This window comes from Felis catus, chromosome E1 (genome assembly GCF_018350175.1).
Source record: "Felis catus isolate Fca126 chromosome E1, F.catus_Fca126_mat1.0, whole genome shotgun sequence".
NCBI classification, from domain to species: domain Eukaryota; kingdom Metazoa; phylum Chordata; class Mammalia; order Carnivora; family Felidae; genus Felis; species Felis catus.
In genome coordinates this window covers 61,515,753-61,538,354 of record NC_058381.1, presented here as the reverse complement: position 1 = coordinate 61,538,354, position 22,602 = coordinate 61,515,753, and the positions used below count along the sequence as shown (strand labels likewise).

Below are 22,602 nucleotides of genomic sequence, written 5' to 3'. Positions count from 1 at the left end.
GTCAGGGTGAGGAGCTGAGAAGGCCCGGTACTGCCAAGTCCCGGCTCAGGGGAAGGAGGCCCACTGACCTCTCAGAAGACAAGGGAGAGATTCTCCCTCTTTCTGAGGGGACAGCGTGCGGGGGTTCTTATTACTTACAATGGGTCCTCACAGCGATTTCGAAAACGGGCATTCTGAGATCATGAAACATCCTAGCCGGCTCACTTCTACCTTTTAATTTGGAACAGTTCTGGCTGAAAGTGCTACCAATGAAGAAGAAAAGCACTTACCAATGATGGCGTCACCTCTAAAAGGCATCTTAGAAAGGGACAGGTTCTCAATCAGAACGCACACTAAGAAGAAAAAGGACAAATACAACGTCATTTCTCCAGAAATGCCCATCGCAGCGCCCGCCCGGCCCTGAATGCCCAGACGCTCTGGACACATCAGTGCTGGCGTCCGGCTGGCCCGCGGGGACCCTGGTGCCTCCTCACCTGTACGGCCTCGGAGAACCTGCTTCAGACGCGGCCAGGCCTGCACAGGGCACTGCAGCCGACAAGCCCACAGCTTACAGGCCTGACCCCAACCCGAAGCCCCAGGGCCAACTCTCAGTTCAGAGGACGCATGTGCTAACGAGGCCATCGATAACCTACGAGTTACCAGGAGCTGTGGCATCTGAGACGCAGCTCCCACAGGAGGAAGGGGGCCCCAAGAACGGAGCAAGCACTCGGGAACACAAGGCCCACACAGTCGTGCCAGATACCGCCAGCCGGAGCAGCCACATGGGATGCCCCAGACCAAAGGTGAGCCTGTCCCCCTCCTCACAGCTCCTGACTCCCACTACCCGTGACCAGGAACGAGGTCCCACCCAGCTACGGGGGCTCCCTGGCCACCAGCACAGACTCCAGCCACCACCCTGCTTTTCTCTCTAACGAGGCAACCAACGGCCGGAGACCTCACACCACTGTGAGCAGACGTGTGGTGCTCTGTACTCGGGACACGAAATTAGTCGTTCAGGATCTCTCCCGACGGGCTGAGTGCTCCCTCTGGTTCTCGGCCACCGCACATGAGGTCGCCATACACGCCTGTAGACACGGACTGCCCACCTGCCCTTACACAGCTCTGCGTGCGGAGCCCCCGTGGTGGCACCCGGGTTGCAGGAACGTACACACTTCTAAAGGCAAGAGACACCGCCCGAGGGCAGAGTGGAAAGCCTGTGACAGCTCACACTCCAGGGGCCAGAGCCACCTGGAAAAAGAATTCCGCTGTCCTCTAGGCACCTGTCCGCAGCATGGGGGCCACCACATGTGCGCTCACGGGGAGCGTCCGTGTATCTGCTCCGGCGATTTGAAAAGATCTTTCACTGTAGTCCAGGTACTTTCTCTAACTCTGTGTTGCCCGTCCAACGGTTTTCACAACTTATGTAGACAAGCACATGATTTTCTACTGTTTCCAGTTGCGGAGCTACTGCTCATTCTGTGGGGTGTCTACGTGCCAGAAGCCAACAGCAGAACACAAGACAAACCTGTGCCCCAGTGAGGACCACCTGAGGGAGTACGTCTGGGTCTGCTTTCTGACGCAGGGAACACAGGCTCGTTGCAACAGAAGCACAACACGTGAGGCTCTGCAAGCTCTTTCTCTGTGCTTCTGTGTAGCTTTGAAATTTTCCAGGTTAAGTTTTTTAGAGACCGATGCTATCCCTACAATGTCTCCTAAAATTTCCTGGAAGTTTTTTAAGTTGTGTTTTTTGCATTTAAGTTTTTAATCAGAAATTTCGCTTTGGATATGCATGAGGTGGGGATACGATTTTCATTTCTCCCACACGGCCATCCATGACCTCATCACTCCTCAGTAAGCCACCTTCCCCACCAACGCTGGAGGTACCTGTGTGTCATGTGTCAAATCCCATAGGTGTTATTACATCAGAGTCTGTTTCTGGACCCTGTCTTCTGTTCTACCATTCTGCCTGCCTGCTCCTGAGAAAATGCCACTCTGCTTCGAATCGTTTTACATAGTCTGTTTTAAGGACTAGTAAATCCGAGTCCTCAATATTTAAAAAAATAATTTTCTTAAAGATTTGCCCTACACGTGAACTTTAAATGCATTCTTTTAAGTTAAAAACAAAAACCAAAAAGAGCTTTATAATTTCCTGTGAGTCTACAATTATTTCAAAATAAAACTTTAAAAGAAAGGTTACAGACCAGGTCACTCAGACCAACCCACCAGCTAAGACAACATTTTTAAAAAGCTGGACAAAAGTAGAAACAAACTCTACGTGCTTGAAGTCACTGGGGAGCTTCCAGGGGAGCACAGACGGGGGCCACACCCATGGCCCGAGCGGCTTCTGCCAGAGGAGGCTCACCCTCAAAGCCCAGGAAGATGGCCAAAGCATCCATGAGCCTCCAAGGGCCACTGGGACAGAGTGTTGAGTCCAGAGTGACTGAGGGAAAACTGAGAAACCTTCACACGGTCTTGAATCCAAAGGACCACACCCCAGACACAAAACACAGGTCTGCTGGCTTCAGCCAGCATGGAATCTCTCAAGGCCCGAAAGGGTTGGAGGTGCCCCAGACTGCTCGCACCCCTCGCCTCCAGCCAGAAGCCAATGTAAAGACCCTCTGGGGTAGGAAACGAAGTACCTCTCTAACTTCTCAGACCCAATATCCAGGCCCACACAAGCTCTGGACAATGGTGCTATTAGACATCGATTCTAAATGCTTATTTTGCTCAGGGGCACCTGGGTGGCTCAGTCGGTTAAGGTTCCGACTTCAGCTCAGGTCACAATCTCATGGTTCTGGAGTTCGAGCCCCATGTCAGGCTCTCTGCTGTCAGCACAGAGCCTGCTTGAGATTCTCTTTCTCCCTCTCCCTGCCCCTCCCCTGCACACACATGCACACACGCTCGCTCTCTCTCTCTCTCTCTCAAAATAAGTAAAATAAACTTTAAAAAATAAATGTTTATTTTGTTCAAAAAGGTAAATTATTAAAAACTATGACAATGATATAGAAACTATTAAAAAATAAACTCTGAAACACAAAAACACAAGAATTAAAAATCCAACGGATGAGTTTAATAATAAACTGAAGAGAGAATCTGTGACATGGAATATGGGGCAAATATCCAAACTGAAAAGGACAGAAAAGCAGGAGACGGACAAGACGTGCAGAGTGGAGAAGTAGGTCTACCCTGCGGAGCCTAGAGCCCCAGAAGCAGCGGGAGAAAGAGTAGAAGAGCAAAATTTGAAGACATGATGGCTGAGTTTTTCCAAAAGTGACCCAAACAGGCCACCAACACTACGGACTATGGAACCTGTTACCCCCGCTCTAGGTTTGCTGTGTGAGCCATGAAAACCAGACACAAAGACACAACCTCAAAGAGGCCAGAGAAAATAGACTGCCAGGAAACTTCTCCACAAAACAGGAAAAGAAGCTGACAGAACAATGTTGTCTTTAAAGTGCAGATAAATATGTGCATAAGTAAATGAGGACCATCAGTTCTATACCCAGCAAAGATACCCTTTAGGAATGAAGGTGTAGAAAACGTAGAAAGACACTTGCAGACAAATCGGAGTTTATTGCCAGCAGACACACACCACGGAAAACACTAAAGAGCATTTGGTGTTCAGGCAAAGGAAAGGATCCCCTTGGAAGTTCAGAAACACAGAAAGGAATAAAGAGATTTTTTTAAAGGCAGGTACAAGGATATGTTTAAATCAATTTTAACTGGATAAAACAGTCCTCTTCTATGTGACTTAAATCCACAAGAGATCGGGAGACATTAGGAGAGTAGTATGTGGGTCCTCACCTCCCACACTAGGAAGCAAATTAATAATATGTGTTCAAGAAAATGCTGGGGCCTGGGGCACCTGGGGGGCTCAGTTGGTTAAGCATCCGGCTTCAGATCAGGTCACGATCTCACAGTCTGTGAGTTTGAGCCCCGTGTCAGGATCTGTGCTGACAGCACAGAGCCTGCTTAGGACTCTCTCACTCTCTCTCTCAAAAATAAACATTTTTTAAAAAAGAAAATGCTAGGGCTCACTTCCTCCTGGTGACTAAGTGACGATCTTCCATATGCCTTGGCTGGCCTCACCATCCTCTATCCTGTACTGACCTGACAGCAGCACCCACTGACCAAACAGGCTGGAAGCCAGGGGCCCTCTGAGCAGCAACACCCCCCCAAGGCGCCCCTTCTAGGCAGCCTCCCGGCACAGACAGCAGGGGGAGACAGGGAGGGGAGGATGGAGGGCCCCCCCCCTCAGCACCCCTGCAACAAACCACAGAGCACAGCTATCCCCCAGGGCAAAGCCCCCAAGAATCTGGGGTGCTATGAAAACACTAAAATAGCAGTTGCTTTTTTTTTCATCTTTGGACAAAACAAAGCAGTTTTTCTACAGGGTAGTTACTCTGGCACAGGGGAGCCATGGGTGCTGAAAGAGGAGGAGGAGGAGGATGCGAGGAAAGGCCACCTCTCCTCAAGTCTTTCCAAGTAACACCACTGGGACACAAGTGAGCCAGGCGGGGACTCCCTGCTCCCCCGTCTATCACGGCTGAGCCGACCTGGGGGGCAGGCCTGGCACCACACGCTGCCCAGGACATGCATGCCACACGGCGTGGACTCTGGGGTGCACCTCGCCAGCAAGCAAGCAAGGGCTTGAGGGTACAAAGAACACGCAGCACTGGAGAGTGAAGCAGATGCCCTTAGGACTTAGTCTCACACAAGCCCGGGGCTCAGACCTACCTGCTTGTCTCATGAGTTCTCCTCCTAGACCCCTGAAAATCAATGAAAACATTCAGAGTTAACATCTTTTACCACACAGAACATGAAATATCCTCACTAAGTAACAGGTGAAACTTCAGGCTGCAAACACCAGTAAGAGGCTGCTGAGCCACATTTGTTACCGCCAGGAAACGGCTCTTACAGCGAGAAATGGAAAACGTGCTATAACCACCGCCTTCCAGATGGGGTCATTCTGATTCTTGGGTTCCACCGGGCACTATAATCCTCACAAGCATTAACCACACTATACGGTCACACAGAACAAGTTCCAAATACTGCTCGGCTCTTAGTCTGTAAGAACAAGGGATGCCAGGAAGCTACCAGCATCCAGCCCAAGGAAGCCATCTGCTGATGTCCCTCGGGGAAGAAGCACTGCCCGTTCCGGACACCTAATGCCTGACGCTGACCTTGGGAAAAGAGGTGGGTGTGAGCGTAAGAGCACTCCATGAGAAGACTACAGGGCAGTTTAGGAGACTCCTGCTTCTGGCCCAGACAGTAACAAGACTCGCCCTCTTGCCTTAAACAATTAGGCAACTGGATGAACTCTAGGAAAGGAAAGCTCTGACACTGAGCACAGAGTCTGTGGGGGGAGAGAAGCAGGCAAAGCCTAGGACACTCCCAGGTTCAGGATGACGGCCAAGCCGAGGAGCCTCCCGTCAGCAGAGTCAAGGAGGTGGAGGCAGAGGGTGGGGACCCAGAGCCCTGCAGGGGCATCCTCAAGCCGGGGCGGGGGGGGGTGGGTCATGAGCCTCACGTGCAAGAAAAGGAACTACCTGAGCCCAAGAGGAAAGAAATGCTTGCAAGAAGGCAAGATACTCACGGGAGCCTGCACGGCAGGAGGGGCCTTGGCAGCAAGAGTGGCAGAACCTGGTCGTGCACAAGGCCCATCCGTGAGCTGGTTCTGGACCCACCACAGGCCCTTCAGTGCCGGCCAGAAAGGAGCCAACTAATGGTGACCAGTCACAGACCCACCAGAAGGCAGTGAGCGGCCAGCAGCCGCACCCTGTACCCAGCGACAAAATCTCACACCGCTGGTATCTACACAAGAATCAGCTGGAAAACACGACCCACAAACACCAAGAAGGACTCGGCAGCGCACGAGGCCGTTTTGGCGGCTACTGGGGTCACAAGCACCACGGAGGCAGAGGGAGACACAAGCTCAAGGAGGGCACTGAAGGCATAAGATGCAAATGGAACCTAAAAGGTAAAATACCCAACCTGAGAAGAGCTGCACTCAACACCATCGATGGCAGCAGGAACAAAAACCAAAATAATTTTTTTGAGAAAGGTTTAAAAAGATCTTGCTACAAAGAAATGCTCAGACTAAGGGAATCTTGTAAAAATGACAGCAGTCTGCTCAAACAAGCTCCCGTGGGCCAAATCGGGGACGATCTGAGCAGAGAATGAAAACAATGCCCGTGGGTTTCGGCACGCTGGTGAGCGCGTGGGTGCCAGCAGCAGCAGCAACATGAGGATGAAAAGAAAAGCTGGTTTTCCACACAAGTCCTGGACAGCAAGCGTAGGAGCAAGAGTGGATCAGACCAGCGTGCTTTGGCAACCATGTGACTGACTTGGGCGAGGGAGCAGGCGCTAGAAAACGGGGGTCCACACGTCATGAAACTGCCAGCCCCCAGGTCACTCACCAGCGGCGTGTGAGGGGCGTGCGGCACATGTGACCTTCTGGAGGTCTCCCCTGAACCCAGAGGTTAACTTGGTGTTCCCGCTAGTGGGCAACCACACTGGCATGCCTCCTTTGTGGGCAACACGAGTGTCTAGGCCAGCCACACCAGCCACACGGTGAGCCAGACCCAGCCACGAGGCAACAGCCTGTAAACCCACAATGTGGAACGTTACCCGCGACAAGACAAAACAAAACAAAACAAAACAAAACAAAACAAAACAAAACAAAGGGCGGTGTCATGCAAACAAAAAGGGAAGAGGCCGGATAGTATCAGAACACAGTGCGGGGCCCTGGTGGTGGCCACCGCGGTTCCCACTCATGTTCAAGCCCCAGCGGGAACCCTCAAGCCCAGGAGTGACGCGGGGCAATGTGACCTCACCGCTGTGGTCACTGGCCAGGGCCTCTGGCTGAGGCGTGTACTTGAGTCACACATGGTGAGTAAACACTGCAGGCACACAGGCCTCTCCCACCCAGGGGGCTGCCGTGGCGGTAGGAGGCCACGTGCTTTTTCTCTGTGCACTGACCTCACTGAAGGGTGTCATTTTCTATTTGTTCTGGAGACTCATCACTAAAAGCGAAATTTAAAACAAGGCACAGGTGTACGCTTAGAACCTGTAAGATGCAAACGGACACCATCATCAGCCACTGGCTACCCGGCAGAGCTGTGCGCGGCACTCCGGCACTCCCTTGTGCCGTGCATCGGCCTCAACGCCGCGGCTTAGCCTTCTGGGGGCTCATGCATTTCACCAGAAAGAACTGGGCATGCTCTCTACTCGAGGCTCGAGGGCCAGCGTTCTCTTTGCTGTGAGAACAGGTGGAAAGCCAGCTGTGACAGGTGCGGACAGCGGAGGTGTAACAGTCGAGAGCCCAAGGGGAGCAGCCCAGGTGCTGACCCCTACTTGCCTGTTATCATGGAAAGCCTGAACCTGGAGCAGTCACGTCCACAGCAGGACACACGGCCAGGCTGCCCCCCCTCCCTGGGATCAGGCCACACTGTGCAGCTGCAGCCCATCAAGGTATACACAAGGCTCCACCAGGTCCTGCTGGTGAAACGTCCACTAACCCATACTGGGGAAGGGCGCAGAACCCGTGAGTCACTCAGGAGGCGCATCATCTGCAGGGCAACACAAAGATCCTGCCCCAACCAGAGTAGAAGGACACCTACAGGGCACAACACTACGGAACCGTCCTGGGACCCCAGGTGCATCTCTCCACCAACCATGGGGCCCACGGAGCCAAGGAAGGTCCCGGCACAGACCCAGCCACATCCCACAGGTGCTCACGGGACACGGATGAGCCCCACCCACATTTATGCACTGGCTCAAGCACAGGGCTGTGTGTGGGGGAAGAGGGGTCTGTTAATGGGAACAGTCCATGGACTGTCATGGACAGAGCTGCCCAGAAAAGGGGATTCTGAAGTAAGAAAGAGGCACAGAAGATCAACCTTAAAGTAATTTAGGACAGCTGCCAAATCAGCTGAGGGCAATGCCAGCCAACTGTGGGAAGGTCACCTGAGTAGTTCTGAAAGAAGTTTCTCTGCACAGGAAGCTCTGGAAGAGGGGCCCCCAGCCAGGGGTCAGAGCAGGCCCCGCATTCTCAGGAAGAGGGGAACATGTCAAGGACAAAGGAGAACAGCCCATACTCACTACTCCACGCGGTTAAGTTAAAAAGCCACTAAGAAAAATGCAGACAAGCCTCAGTCCAGGGGAAACTCTGGGGGAGCAGGTGTATAAAGAGCTCACATCTAGAATAGTGGAGTGCTGACAGCTCAGGGAGCAGACAGATCGCAGAATGTTTTTAACAAGCAAAAGACTCGAACAGTCAGTTTACGGAAGACGACAAAAGACAACCAGTCAGCACAGGAGAAGGTGCCACAGTCACCAGTCCACAGGGAAATGCAACTCTCGCGGGGATGGCTCCCGACCGCTACTGCTGGAGACAAAGGGGCACAGCCCTTGGGATGAGTCTGTCGGGCCTTAAAAACACACCCGCGCTGTCCTGCCCAGCAACAGCCTCCCAGGTGCGTACCCAAGAAAGGTGGGAACGCACGGCTACACCAGGACCTGAGCGCCAATGTTCACAGCAGGTTTACTCCGAGTAGAAAAGCTGGAAGAGCCCAAATGCCCACACCGGACGGGCAGATAAACACAGCAAGCACGTGTGCACCGCTGAGCCGCACACGGTGACACAAGGCAACACCACGGCACACGCTGCAACACAGACAACTCTCTGCAACCTCACACTAAGTGAAGGAAGCCAGACCTTCAAGCAAGGACATCATGGTGAGACCCCGTCTGCACAGGTGGGGAGACAGACAGGACCGGCCGGCTGCTTGGCGTTGTGGCTGCAGCCACGTGGCAGTCTGCAACACCCAGCGCCCATAGGACCACACATTTCTTTATAGGACACGAAAACCTCACCAAAGCTTACCAACACCAGCCATGTCCTGTGACTGTGACGCCCTTCAAATCAAGTAAACGTAGGGCAGGCATTGAGGGGGCAACTCGCAGAAGCCCCGACAGGCCACCCCAACCTTTACTGATAATGAATCTTCTCTATAAGACACAGGAGAACATAGGGTAGGTGACACTTACCTGTACAACTGACGATCGTAAAGCTAAAAGAAGTAAAAGTTAGGTATTAAAATTAATTGATCTTTAAAATCACGCAGCAGATGTACAACACTACTGGGCACCGGATGGGAAGGACGAGGACACGCAGCAAGCATTTCTCAGGCTAGTGTCCCCAGAGAGCTGACCCAGGTCCTGAGCACAGAGCCCACTCTACTCCCAGCGAGCACCTGGCGACAGCCCGCTTTCCTGTGTCCCCCTTATGAGAGAGGCACCCCACCTCACACTGTCACGCTTGCACCAGACGGCACTGAGCTAGGCAAATGCCGTCTCTGTTTCCCACAAAAACTCGAGGGAGCAGGCACTACGGGTTTCTGCACTCGCAGAGGACCCTGGCTCGGAGGCCCTGAGTCTCCACACCGCACCCCTCCCAGCACCACCTCGCGGTGCTTCACCACCCCAAGTAGACCGAAGGGATTTGCCAAAATCATAGTCAATGGCTTACACCGGAAGGGAGTCTGATACCAAGACGGTATATTGTTCTATAAAGAGAGAACCCGGAATGAATACCAAACTCCATTCTGAACAACAAACACTAAACCTGTCTACGTCCTCGTGAGTGACTCTGATGTTATCCAGTAGCATTAAGGCCTTAGTTCATACTTTACCTCTTTTGAATCACAGAACCTTGAAGATCTCAAAGCCCCACAAAAACAGACACACCTTCCCCCAGAGACGTGCACACACAGGAGTGTCATTTCAGACTCAAGTCCCACTGTGGAGACACAGCTGGCAATCAAAGCCTTCGTGCTTATTCTATGTGTCGTCTCGGTGAGCACAGGCCACGTCCAGGAAGGCATGGAACGTGCCTGAATGGCTAGACACCCAGGGACAGGTTCAGCTGGGCAGCACAGGAGGACGAGGACCAGATAGGAGAGGCCATGTCACCTGCATGGGCCTGATTAGCGGCCTCCTGTGCCGCCCGAGGTGCTGGCCACGCAGGAGGAGAGCGCATGCATGAGCCCCAGCAGGCCCCTCCCACCCCAGACCAACCCCCAGGTGCTGGCCACCAGGGAGGCCAAAGGAAGAGAGCTGCTTCCAACCAACGGGCCCCAGCACTGATCTTCCCAGTCATCAGACTCTGGGCTTCAAACAGGGCTGAGGAGGGTGGAGACAGCTCAAAAGGGCAGCAGACGCTTGCGGGCACCAGGAAACCTGGAGAAAGGGATGCTCCGGTGGGCTGCACACGGACCTGCTGGTGAATGTGCTTCAGGCCCCGCACTGCCGCGTCATCCAGGTAGTCTGTGATGGGCCTGCGTGGGTTCAAACACAACAGCTGAGATCCTGAGCACAACAAGCACTAGGGCAGCCCAGGGCTCAGAAAGGCCTGCATCGTGTTCAGGCGCCCAGCACCTCCCTCCCCAAACACCTGCAGGGGCTACCCGCCTACAGCAGTGTCCACCTCAAGGAGGGCGGGCATCAGGACCTTCCCGAGCAGCAGCTTGCCGACGATGGAGGTGGTCCTGGGACGGGGACGCAGCCAGGCCTGCCGCAGAGCAGCCAGGACGCCCATCAGAGACTTGGCCCACCAAAGCTGAGGTGAGGGCCCCGGGGCCAGATGAGAGCTCACATGGCAGGCTCACTGCTGCCCTGGAAAGGACTGCAGGCACTCAGCCAGCATCCAAGAACCCGATCGTAGGCGGGCTTCCCGCCACTCCCTAACCGCGAGGGGGACTCTGTGCCTAGACTGACTGTACGAAAGCCTGCTCTCTTCCGGGAGTCCGGGACGTTAGTCCACACCAGGCAGTGGCCACCCACATCCCACCCCCAAGAAAACCCCGCACACTGGTCTCCCTGACCTGCCCTGCCCTGGTGGACACCTCACCACGCCGTCACGCCCCATGCGTCCCCTGCGGCCGCACGGGACAGGGCTCCAGCTCGCGCCTGGCCTCTGCTCAACCACAGAGAGCACTGCCATAGACACCGAGTCCTCGGCCTGGCCCACAGGTGCCATTTCACCCCCACGTGGATGTCAGGAAGGCTGTGTGACATTGTGTATCTGAGCCATGGCGCGCAGTGGGGCGAGCAGGACCCAAACCCCAGTGCTTGCCGCCAGCACCTGCCCCGGTGGGCCCCAGGGGATCACGCGGAGTGAGCCGATGGGATTACAACAGTGTCCAGGAACCAGATTACAGACACTGCAGCTGTTGGGAGTTTTTACTTTTGTGCAAGAAAGAAAAGCAGAAATCCACATAGCAGCCCTGCCAACTCACAAAGCGTGGCATGCGGGGAGCTCCCCCACTGACCCAACTCCACGTGCTCTCCCGTTCTGTTAGAACCAGCCAACTGGAGACGTCCTCAAGGGAAACGTCTACATTTACACTCTCTGGTATTTTAAATGATGAAAAGTGAGGTGAGCAAAGACCACCAAGCATATGGCCTACTGGGCGCCGTCTCTGACAACGCATCTGCTCCTGTCACCGAACTCAAGACCCCCAGAGCAATGAGGAAACAAAGAGAAAAGCTACTGAACAGCCAGACGCTTGCTGGCTCCCACTAGAGACAGACACAGGTCATCAGAGAGAAGACACTGACAGACTTCGTCAGATAAAACATGGGATGACCCAAAGATTCAGTGACACTGTCACAAATAAACACAGGTGGAGGTGGATGGGGTTCCAGGCTCGCGACCACAGTGGTTCCATGGGACCGCAGTGCTTCCCCTACCTGTCCTCCTGCACCGCGAGTCTGTACAGGCCACGGGTGACCTCCGCACAGGCGAGCACAGCCCCGTGCCGTGTATGCAGATCCAGACTCTGTGTCACCGACAGCAGACGCGGGAGAACTGCAAAGGACAGGGGCAGGAGGACACGTCAATGAGCGCGCATTAGGAGGACGTGCTGAACTCACAGACGGGATCCAAAGGGGGAGATGTACCCATGGAAAGTTACCTTTGTGAGGGCCATTGGAGCAATATGCCAAACCCTCCTAGACACCCAGAAAAGTGAGGAGGGGCGGGGCGGGGGGGGGGGCCTCCCAATCCCTGGGTCCCCCAGACACAGAGCAGGGACGCATGTGAAGAGAGAGAACCAGGTCTCTCCCGTGGCTAAGTGGCCGGCAGTGGCTCCGCCTGGGCACAGTGCAGGACAGAGGCCAAGCGGCAGGAGCCTACACTGGTGCACAACCCCACTCAGGGGGGAGCCCTGCCTCCCCTGCCCAGAGCAAAGGAAGCCTCTATGCCTTTGGTGCTCTGGGGACAGAAAGCAGTGTCCCAAGACCCCTAGAGCCTGGTGGAGTGCAGACAAGGGGCCACGTCCACACCAGCGTGGGAAATCACATGCCCCTGAGCCTCAGCTTCCCTGACGCACAAATGCACTGCTGTGGAGGCTGGAAAAGCAAACAGCATCCAAGCCAGAGGCATCCCACATAGGCGCTCAGATGAGGCAGCTGGCAGCAGTCAGGGTTCAAGAGTCAGGGAAACCCCTCACCCTGTTAATGCTCTTTGACTGGGAAGAAAGGACAAGGCTGAGCACCCCTTCATTCAGGCCATGAGGATTATCGATTACAGGTAAATAACAGACTCCTGACAGCACATTTAACCCACGGACTGTGAAGCTAAAAGCCCCTCAGGAACTAACAGCCCCAAAGCTCCATCTTAAGCCCCAGGGCCTGTGAGAGGCACGCAGAAGTCAAGTCGCTAACTCCAAATGAAAAGCCACAATTCAACCACTAGTTACCCCAACAAAAGTCAGCAGGAAGAAGCGTGATTTAAAGAAATTTGCACATGGCTCCCCACACTGAAACCAAATGTTATCTTTATTCTGGAATATGGGTTCTTTCCTTAATGATAACGGGTGTAGTCCCTTTGGACCTGGCTGCTCTACTCTGCAGCTACACCACCCGCAGGGGGCCTAAGCTCAGGCCTCTCCCAGAGGTCGGGAAACAGCACAGCAGGCTATTCCCACAGCCGGGAGCTGCCATCCGAAATACGTAAGATATATAACACAATCCATCAGTTCCCTGCGGTAATGGGCCTTGCACCCAGGGCACACAGACTGCCATGCGCACAGCACCCGTCCTCAGAGAGGCCACGGCAGCTGGTTCTGTTCTGTCCCCTGATTAAGTACAGCCCAGTTCCTCACTCACATTTCTCAGCAAGAAAGAAACACAACGTCGTTCTCAGCCCTCCACACCCTACAGTGGCCTGTCCTCAGCTCCTGCCTGCTGTGTGCACCTGCGCATCTGCCGTGCACACACACATGTTCGTGTGTGGCACCAGCAGGGGGTCTGAGCATACCTACCGTGAGTGGCGCTGTACTCAGGCGCTCGCTGGGCCAGGTTGTGCAGAGCTTTCGCAGACAGCTCTCTGATGACTCTGGGGGACACAACGGAGAAAACGGTTAGTTCCTTCCTTGTGATGATTCCAGCTTTATCCGACTCATGGAGAGGGGACAGACAATACAGAGGTGTCAACCACCCATTTAGTCAAAACCACCAATAAAAATAAACACAAATGAACAAAAAAGACCCCCTGCCTGTAACAAATGAGGACTGGAGACTTTACCAAATGAACCCAAGCCTGCATGGGGCCACAGCCACCCAGCTCGTGGCTGCCCTAGTACCTTAACATTCATGTTCCATTAAACACTAAAAATAACTTTTTTTTTATTTTTTTTAAAATGTTTCACTATTTTATTTTTGAGACAGAGAGAGACAGAGCATGAGCGCGGAAGGAGCAGAGAGAGAGAGAGGGAGACACAGAATCCGAAGCAGGCTCCAGGATCTGAGCTGTTAGCACAGAGCCCGACACAGGGCTCGAACCCACGCACTGTGAGATCATGACCTGGGCCAAAGTCAGACACTTAACCACTGAGCCACCCAGGCGCCCCAAACACTAAAAGTAACCTTAACAGTAGCCCCGCAAGGTCCTGAAAGCCTTGCTCCAAATTCTTTGGAGACAGATGCTATCCCTACCCCCCACTGATGAAAAAGTATAGAATCAGTCACTCTTTACAACCTAGTGCAGCTCTGTCTACGGGCCCTGTCCCCGTGCTTTATTTAGTAAAACCACCTTTTTGCACTAAAACCATCTCGAGAATTCTTTCTTAGCCATTCGCTCTCGAACCCTACTTCATCATTTCACCAACAGGACTGAAAGAAGAAATGAGCGTCCTGACAACAGCTCAGGAGTTGAGTCTGAAACCACAGGTAACACATTTGCAATTCTGGCTTTAAATACCCTGTGGACTAACAGGTTAATTAACTAATTTCCCCCAGGCTCAGTGCACAGGATTTGTGCTCTATGAGAGGTATTGCAGCTATGCCTCAAGTGTCAGAAACCCACACAACTCAGGAAGATCGCCTGCAAGGGACCCGGGAGAGAGGCCACACCTACTCCAGCGGCACACAGACGCACCCGTCTCCCGAGGACGGCCCCGCCTCACCAGGCGAGCGGCAGACACCAAGGCTGCTTCCCCGCATGTGGCCGTGGTCCTCGGGGCAGAGGTTGGACCACATTCCCCAGCAGATCAGAAAGAGCTTTCTGCAAGTAACACCCACCCTAAAAGCAGGATTCTAGACATACAACGGTCATCTGCCATCCTTCAGATCTACGGTCTGTACAGCCGTACCAAGCCTTCTCATGACAAAATCAATCTCGTCTTCCCAGGGGCAGTAACAGCTGTGGGGAGCATGGGCTCTCTTGTTTTCTGGACTGCACTGGGAGCCCTCCCTCCGAAGAGACACTTAACTGCCTGTGAAATGCTAAGATGCCTAGAAACGGCTATGCAGTCAGGAAAGAGCCGCAAAAGCCTGCTCGCCTCCAGGAGGCAGCCGAGACGGCCACACGGAGCGGCATCGGGCAGGAGGGGGCCATCCAGGGAGCGCTTGGGGAAGGGCTCCTCACATCCGCAGGAGGCAGCCTGCCCTCCGTCACACAGCAATACGGCAGCGTCCCCACGGGGGCCTTGACACACCTGACACAAGTGACGGAGGCCTCCGGAGGGAAAACTGGACACAGACCATTAACCAACACGTCAGGCATGAAGACCGAACTCCTATCACTCCTCAGAAGTTATCTTAAAATACACACTCTACAATGAGAACATGTACTAAAGGCCTACCTCAATTTAACTTCCTCTCTGGAAGAAAATAGTTCTTATTTGACAGATGATCTGGTACAATGCACCACAAAATTACACAAACACAAAGACACAAAACTTACCCATCCCAGTGGTTGATCTTCATGGTCACCAGGTGGTCTATCATTGGCTGAGTGTACTCAGGAAAGCCGGCAATAAACGTGCTGAAAAGAGAGATCAGAGGGGTGAGGCGGGAAGGGGTGGGAGCCCCCACGCACGCGTGTGGGAAGCCGTGCGGCCACTTCAACAATTTGGCAGTTTCTTTTCAAGTTAAATGTACAGAAATCCCCTTGCCAAGTATTTGCCCAGGGGAAACAAGGCTACACGTCCACACGAAGACGTCCAAACAAAGGTTCACGGCAGCTGTACTCATCACAGCCAACACCTCAGAACAGCCTAGATGTCTAGACCGGGTGAGCTAACAGTGAGCTGCAGAAGAACCACGAGACAGAAGACACCAGCAAGAGAGAGGAGCAGGCTACTGGCACACACACACACATAACGACACGAGCGTCCGTCCTTCCTGATCCCGCTCATGAGACCTTCTACAAAAGGCATCAGCAGCCCAGTGACAGGCAGAGGGGCACTAGGCCGAGGCGGCTCACCCTCCACGACTTGACGGAGGCACCAGTCGCCCAGGCACCCGCACTGTCAGCTCTCACTGGGATGTACACTTCATCCATGGACAGCGGATGGGGTGTAAGTTATGCCTCACAAATAAAAGTTACATCTAGTGAAAACACCGTAGGAGAATTAAAAACAAGAATCTCCAAGTGGGACAGGCCTCTCTAGTTCTGACTCAAAACCCAGCAGCCATGAAGACTGGTACATTCAAAAGCAAAACCAAAAAGCAAAAGTGTCTGCCGAGAAAAACATACCATAAACAAAGTCAAAAGATAAAAATGGACTCAGAAAAAATACCAGCAACTGTTATCACAAACATGAGACTTCTTTAAAATAAACTTCTTTCAAATCCATAAGAAAACACCATCACCTGGTAGGAAAATCCTCAGACCATTTACAGAGAAGGAAATCGACATACCCCACGTTCAGCCTCCTTCCATAGGAGACAGAAAGAAAACTTCCGTCCATCTGTCAGACTGCCCAAGTCAGGGGCAGGGGGGTGGGGGAGTGTAGCTGTTGTTGGAAGGATCTAGAAGGATCTAGACACATTGCTGCGAGCACCATTCTGATGCAGCTTCTATGGACCACGATGGGCATCATCCAGGGAACTTGAAACATAAAGATCCAGCAACTCCACTTGTGTTAATTCATTCAGATATAATCACACAGGTGAGAGATACCGAGCACAGAGATGCTCACTTCACATCGTTTCTAACAGTGAAAGACTAGACAGAAGCCAGTGGCCAGGAGGGGACAGCATGCAGTTTACACCCTACGTGCACATACGGGACGCTCCCGTGACACAGGACGAGGAGACGATGCGTGGTGTACGTACAGCACGTCGGCCCGGGGCGTGCACAATCTGCTGTGCGGGACGGTAAACCCAGACGCTGCCTGATTCCTCGCAGCCGCACGTTACCTTCTGACCAGTGCTCCGCTGACGAGCACGAAAGCTGTGCCACTGTTCAGCGTGCACAGAAGGAAGTCCACACACCCACATGTGTGACACAAACGGAACCTCTCTAGGAGACACCAGAAACTGATGGGGCCGCAGGGATGGAACTAGGGTGCCGCAAGAACAGTCACCTGCACCTTGTGAACTGTAGGCCACGCCCTTGCATCACCTACTCCAAAATGCACTTTACACGTCATGCCTCTGGGACCCCCAATCAATTATGCATATTGTCTAAATCTGCCACGCCATCCACACAACCCCGCCATGGACATAGCCATCGGCCACGTGCTACACGGTGGCTGAGAGACAAAATGGATGGCACAGAGGGCCTAGAGGGGGAAATACATAGATGTTACCTGTGTAGGCACGTGTGTGCACATGTGCGAGGTGAACACAGGTGCCGTGTGGACATGTGTGTGCTACAAGGTGCCAGACTGGAGAGGGTGGGGTCGGGAACATGTTTGCTCTGGATGTGAAAGAAAGAAAAGTGAGGGCTTCTCCAGAGGTGAGAGGGATTGAGAGACCCTCTAACGGTGAGAAAACAGATAATGTCAGGAGGAAAAACAGAAAAATCAGGACAGTGGAAAAGCTGTCAGAAAATGGAGCCAAGATGCAACCCCTGGACCCCCATCACCAAAGGGGCCCCTGGGACTGCCAGACAGGCCAGCATCTATGATCAGTGGCCTCGCGGGAAGAAACAGACAGAGGCTGGCCACCTAAGTTCTGGCCGAGCCCCGAGACCAGGTAACGGCTGAGCGTGGGGAACACACACGACTGGAGCCAACCCCCGGTGCCCAGCACTCCCTGAGCACCCGGGGTCTGCAGGGGGGCATCGGTAGAGGGTGGACAGCAGGGGCTTGGCCGGTGTCGGGACAGTAAGAGCTGGGCCAAAGGGGTGGCTGAGGGGATCGGCAGGACGAGGAGCATTTGAGGGCTATTAGGGACACAGAAGTGACAGAAGTAGGTCACCAAGCGGATGCGGGGAAGGACACAGGAGGAGAAGCACAGCAGAGCTGTGTGGGTGGCGTGCCGTCCACTGAGCTGGGAAGCAGAGAAGGAGGTGGTTTGCTCTGAGGGCTCCTTAGTGAGAAGAACTTGTATGACAGGAATGTGCAAATTACTGGAAAGCAAAATATGACAAAACGCATCTCAGGAAGGATGCACAGAACCACAGATGTCAGAAATCTGCTAGGGAAACTTCCAGCAGCAAAACACACACAACAGAAAGTGCTAGCAACCGCTGGTTGTGTCCTGACAGAAACAGCCCTGTGTTCACACATCAACATCAAAGGGGCTCAAGTGGCCACCAGCCAGTGAGTAGGGGACAAGGGACAGCAGAATTCCGTACATGGTGAAGCCAGAAGCAAAAGTGAACACACCACATGACTCCATTTGCACCGATTCCAGAAAAGGCAGGCTGGGTGGGCACAGGAGGCAACTCAGAGTTGCCACAACCGGGCACCAGCAACTTCCTAGAGTGATGGAGATACACACTGTGTCGACTGCAGAGGTGACCATCACCACCCAAAACCCACATTTTACGGAGGTGAGTATTCCTATATGGAAATTGTATGTAATGAAATAGGTGTACAAAAATAAATGTGACTTTAAAAAAAAAAAAAAAGGTTTATCGCAGGAATACACAGGATACTAAAAGAACAAGTCACAGGTAGGAAAACATTTGTAGATTATTTATCTGAAAAAGGACTTGTATCCAGGGTATACAAAGAATTCTCAAATTCTCAGTAGGAAGGAAACCCGATAAATAGGCAAAAGATTTGTCAAGCCCCTGAAAGACCCTCAAAGTCATCAGGAAAACACAGATTGATAAGCTGTTGCTCTGGCACATACACGAAGACGGCTGCAATGAGGAAGCCGGGCCACACCGAGGGCGGCTGCGGGGTGGGGGGCATGTGAAAAGGGGCCACCACCTCAGAAAGCTGGCAGTTCCTTAGAAAGTTAGGGTCCAGCTGTTCCACACCTAGGCATTCAACCCAAAGCAGCAAGAGCACTCGTCCACAGACAGGCGGGCACACGGGCATCCACTGCTGCTTCATCTATAGCAGCCCCAAACCAGAGACCCCCCCCCCCCCCCGCCCCGGCCGATGTCCCTCAGCGGGAGCAGACGTGGTATGTCCATGCGACAGAACACGGGTCGGCAACAAAGGAATGACCGAGTCGCCAGTACCCGAGTGAAGGAGGCAGCACAAACTCCATCCCCATCACTTAAGAAAATGCAAACTAACCCAGTGATGAGCAGACCTACGTGGGGAAGGAGCCCAGGGAAACTCTGGGTGTGGCGACAGAGTCAGAGTGTACGTGCGAGGCGTGCAGTATCCTTGTGCCCTCGACATTTTAACAAAGCTACCAAAGTAAAAATAAAGAGGGGGGTGCTTGCTGCTGTGCCCCATCTGACAATCTTCACTGCCACCTTCAACTTGCTTCCATTCCTCACCTCCAGGAGAATCAACTTCTCAGAGGTCCTGACTGACCCCATCCTGTGAGCGACCTGTCAAACTGCGTTCCAGGACTCAAGACAATGAGAACCCTCCCTGTGGCTCGAAGCCCCCCACTACGCCCACGCTGGGCCCTACTGACCCCTCACCATCCCTACCGGGCTGTCCCCCCCGACACCAGGCCCTCTGCCACACACCCCACACCCCTCCCCGACACCACCCAGGCCGACAGCAGGACGCTGTCCTCACTGACTGCTTCTCATCCAAACACACGTTTGAGTATCAGACGCACCATTAAAGAACACGCCCTGATCAGGATTAAGTTTTGCCAAACATCTCTATGACATGCAGACAACTATAATTAAAACATGTAAGTCTTAGACCAGCTTAGAAACCTTAACAACAAGAAAAATATGCCAATGCTAAAAACTGATTATTTTATCCAGGAAGCTCAGGGAAAAGTGGTAAATTCTCTACCTAAAATATGTATTCAAATATTAACAAGAAAAACAGAACAAAAGCAGGAAAGAATTGATAGGGTGCCAAAGACCAACAAATGTTGAGAAAAGATGAAAACGATGCTAAAAAATACAGTGTGTTTGCTCAAAGACTTATTTTTTTCAAATGTTTTGAGAGAGAGAGAGAGAGAGAGAGAGAGAGAGAGAGAGAGAGAGGGAGGGAGGGAGGGAGGGAGAATCTGAAGCAGGCCCCAGGCTCCAAGCTGTCAGCACAGAGCCCAACACGGGGCTCAAACTCCCAAACCACAAGATCATGACCTGAGCCCAAGTCAGATGCTCAATGGACTGCGCCACCAGGCGCCCCTAGTCAAAGACTCTCTTTGAGAAAGAGGCCAAATGCTACATTTTTTTTTTTTAATTTTTTTTTCAACGTTTATTTATTTTTGGGACAGAGAGAGACAGAGCTTGAACGGGGGAAGGGCAGAGAGAGAGGGAGACACAGAATCGGAAACAGGCTCCAGGCTCCGAGCCATCAGCCCAGAGCCTGACGCGGGGCTCGAACCCACGGACCGCGAGATCGTGACCTGGCTGAAGTCGGACGCTTAACCGACTGCACCACCCGGGCGCCCCCCAAATGCTACATTTTTAAAAGAAAATCTGTGCATGCAGGTCATGGAGAAATGGAACTTCTGCATGGTCTGCACAGCAAGGGTGCTCAAGAGCCCACCCTTAGGGTGCAGAGTGGTCAACTCGTGTTCAAGGCAACAAACCACTGACAAGCCAGGCCCTTCCCGCGCAGGCGCTGCATTGAGGAACCAAGACAAGTGAGGTGCCTCACAGCACAGAAACCACAGGTGCAAGTCTGTGTGGGGATGTTAAATATTCACTCCTTGACCTGATCTCTCAAACACCTTTCTACCCACATCTCATAAACAACCCAGATATACCTTTACCTTGGGAAACACATTTTGCTGGAAAGAAAAAACAGAAACAAACAAGAAACAAGCCTGATTTATTCTCTTTGAATTGGGTCCAAGCCAAAATCTAGTATAAGTGAGTTTATTTCCCCCAGCTATATTCACAGGGATGAACGCTTTTTGGGTGTCTGGACTATATAATCCCACCCTCCCCCAAACTCCCCCTCCCCAAGTGAATTAGATTAGGGATGGGCAGAGTCAGGCTAAACCAATCAGGACAAGTCTTGGGAATCTGGATTTAAGACTAAGCAACAGGTCTCAGGAGAAACAGTCCCTTCTAACCCAAGATTTCATCCTGAGAAACTCGGTGTGTCTGTGGCAGCCGGCAGAAAACGTGTTCCACGAAGGCAACACAGAGGCAGCACACGCACACAACGGGGCAGCTAGGAGGAAAGAATGGCCAGGGACAGGGCTCGCTCCCACTGTCGTCCTTGAAACTGTTAGCACCCCTTTAAAAAGCAAACAAAACCTCTCACAAGCAGATCCCGCACCCCTCCCAGGCCACCCAGACCCGCCACTGTCCCTTTGGATTAGTTTGCACTTTCTAGAGTTTTACATAAATAGAATCCCACCCCAGGCACCCGGTCCGATCAACAGGGAAACAAAAGTTTTGGGAGCACTTCCAACCCATACACAAATTACATCACTCTCAGCGAAACTTCCAGGATGGGGAAGGAAAATTGTGACGTCTAAATCAAAGGGAGTATTATGTTTGTGATGAACATTAATAACTTACCTTATGACCAGGAAGCAGTTAGCTCTGTTGCCAACAGCAAAGTAGTCGGCTGCAGTCAAAATATCGATCCCGTGAGGGAAAGTGCCCTACAGAGTCAGGCGGGAGAAGGGGACAGAAATGACATGAGTGAGGAGGTGCTCTTCCAGGAGGCCAACCGTCATATTCACACACACTCATGCTTAGGTAGAGAGGGTACACTGGGGACAGACGGCAGAAAGCTCATCGTCTCGGGGTAGGCGCTGTGCTAATGCTTTGCGAACCACTCAAAAATATTTAATTTTTTCTCAACTCAAACATTTTCAACTTTAAAATGTTTAAGGCCTTCTCTGAACCGCACACCACAAAAATCATCAGGTTTCAACAGTCCAGGCACACCTCATTTAATGCGCTTTACGGCGACCATGTTTTTTTTTACAAATGGAAGGTTTGTGGCCACCCAGCGCCGAAGGTCTGCCAGCACCGCCTGCTCACTTCGGGTCTGTGCGTTACACTCTGGCAGTTCTCACACAACACATCGCTAAAAACCTCATCCCAGATCAGGGAGTTTCCATGTCGGCAAGGCCACATCCTCTTTCTCTGACGTTCCCACCAAAGAGCAGGACACTGCTGCGTGCAGAGCTGGGGCGCCCTGGGCCCACACCAGACTCTGTTTCTTTTGAAGTCTGTGGCTCCCCCACCCCTGTGCTATGGGCACGCTGCTTTCTCAGGGGACGTGGGGAGGGAGAGGGAACCCCCTCCCTGGAGTACCGGCTCCTGGCTGATCCCCTAAACTTATACCACGATTAAGGCCTTTCCTCTCCCTGACGGTCCACCCAACCTGAGTGTCCCCACAAAAAAAGACATGGCAACGGCCATGCTCCAGACCACCCTGTGTCTGGGCCGGGGCTCTGCCCACGGCAGGCTGGAAACCAGGCGCAGGGAGAAGACACTCTCTCCTGGGTGCTGACATTGGGGTGCCCAGAGCCCCCCCAGTTCAGCTTCCAGCAGGCTCCTTGATTACAGCGGTCCTCCCACCCACCCCTGACACTTCGCCAGGCAGAGAGCCTTCTGGAGCTCTCCCTACCTGCTGCCCCAACACACCAAAGCGTACCCCTCAGCCGGCCAGCTCTCCCTAGGGAACCGCTTCCTTCTAAGTTTCCAGGGCCCCAGGTGGATGTGCATTAAGTGACGCCCTAGCACACTGGTCTCAGCCGCCTTCAAGCCGGGGAGGAAAGGGAGAGGCCCTGAGGTGGCAGAGGTGCTCGAGAGTG

At 53.0% G+C, this 22,602-nt stretch overlaps 1 protein-coding gene across 2 annotated transcripts in view; it reads right to left on the bottom strand.

Moving 5' to 3' along the window:
* TBCD (tubulin folding cofactor D) overlaps nucleotides 1-22,602 on the bottom strand; it is a 160,586-nt gene that overhangs the window by 26,352 nt on the left and 111,632 nt on the right. For both annotated transcript variants that reach the window (XM_023244386.2, XM_023244385.2), the window contains 8 exons: nucleotides 21,353-21,438; nucleotides 15,230-15,310; nucleotides 13,308-13,381; nucleotides 11,734-11,851; nucleotides 10,259-10,319; nucleotides 9,031-9,053; nucleotides 4,717-4,748; nucleotides 270-332 (listed from right to left, as the gene is read on the bottom strand). In XM_023244386.2, coding sequence (XP_023100154.2) covers nucleotides 270-332; nucleotides 4,717-4,748; nucleotides 9,031-9,053; nucleotides 10,259-10,319; nucleotides 11,734-11,851; nucleotides 13,308-13,381; nucleotides 15,230-15,310; nucleotides 21,353-21,438 — 538 coding nt within the window. The remainder of the gene's footprint in view (nucleotides 1-269; nucleotides 333-4,716; nucleotides 4,749-9,030; nucleotides 9,054-10,258; nucleotides 10,320-11,733; nucleotides 11,852-13,307; nucleotides 13,382-15,229; nucleotides 15,311-21,352; nucleotides 21,439-22,602) is intronic.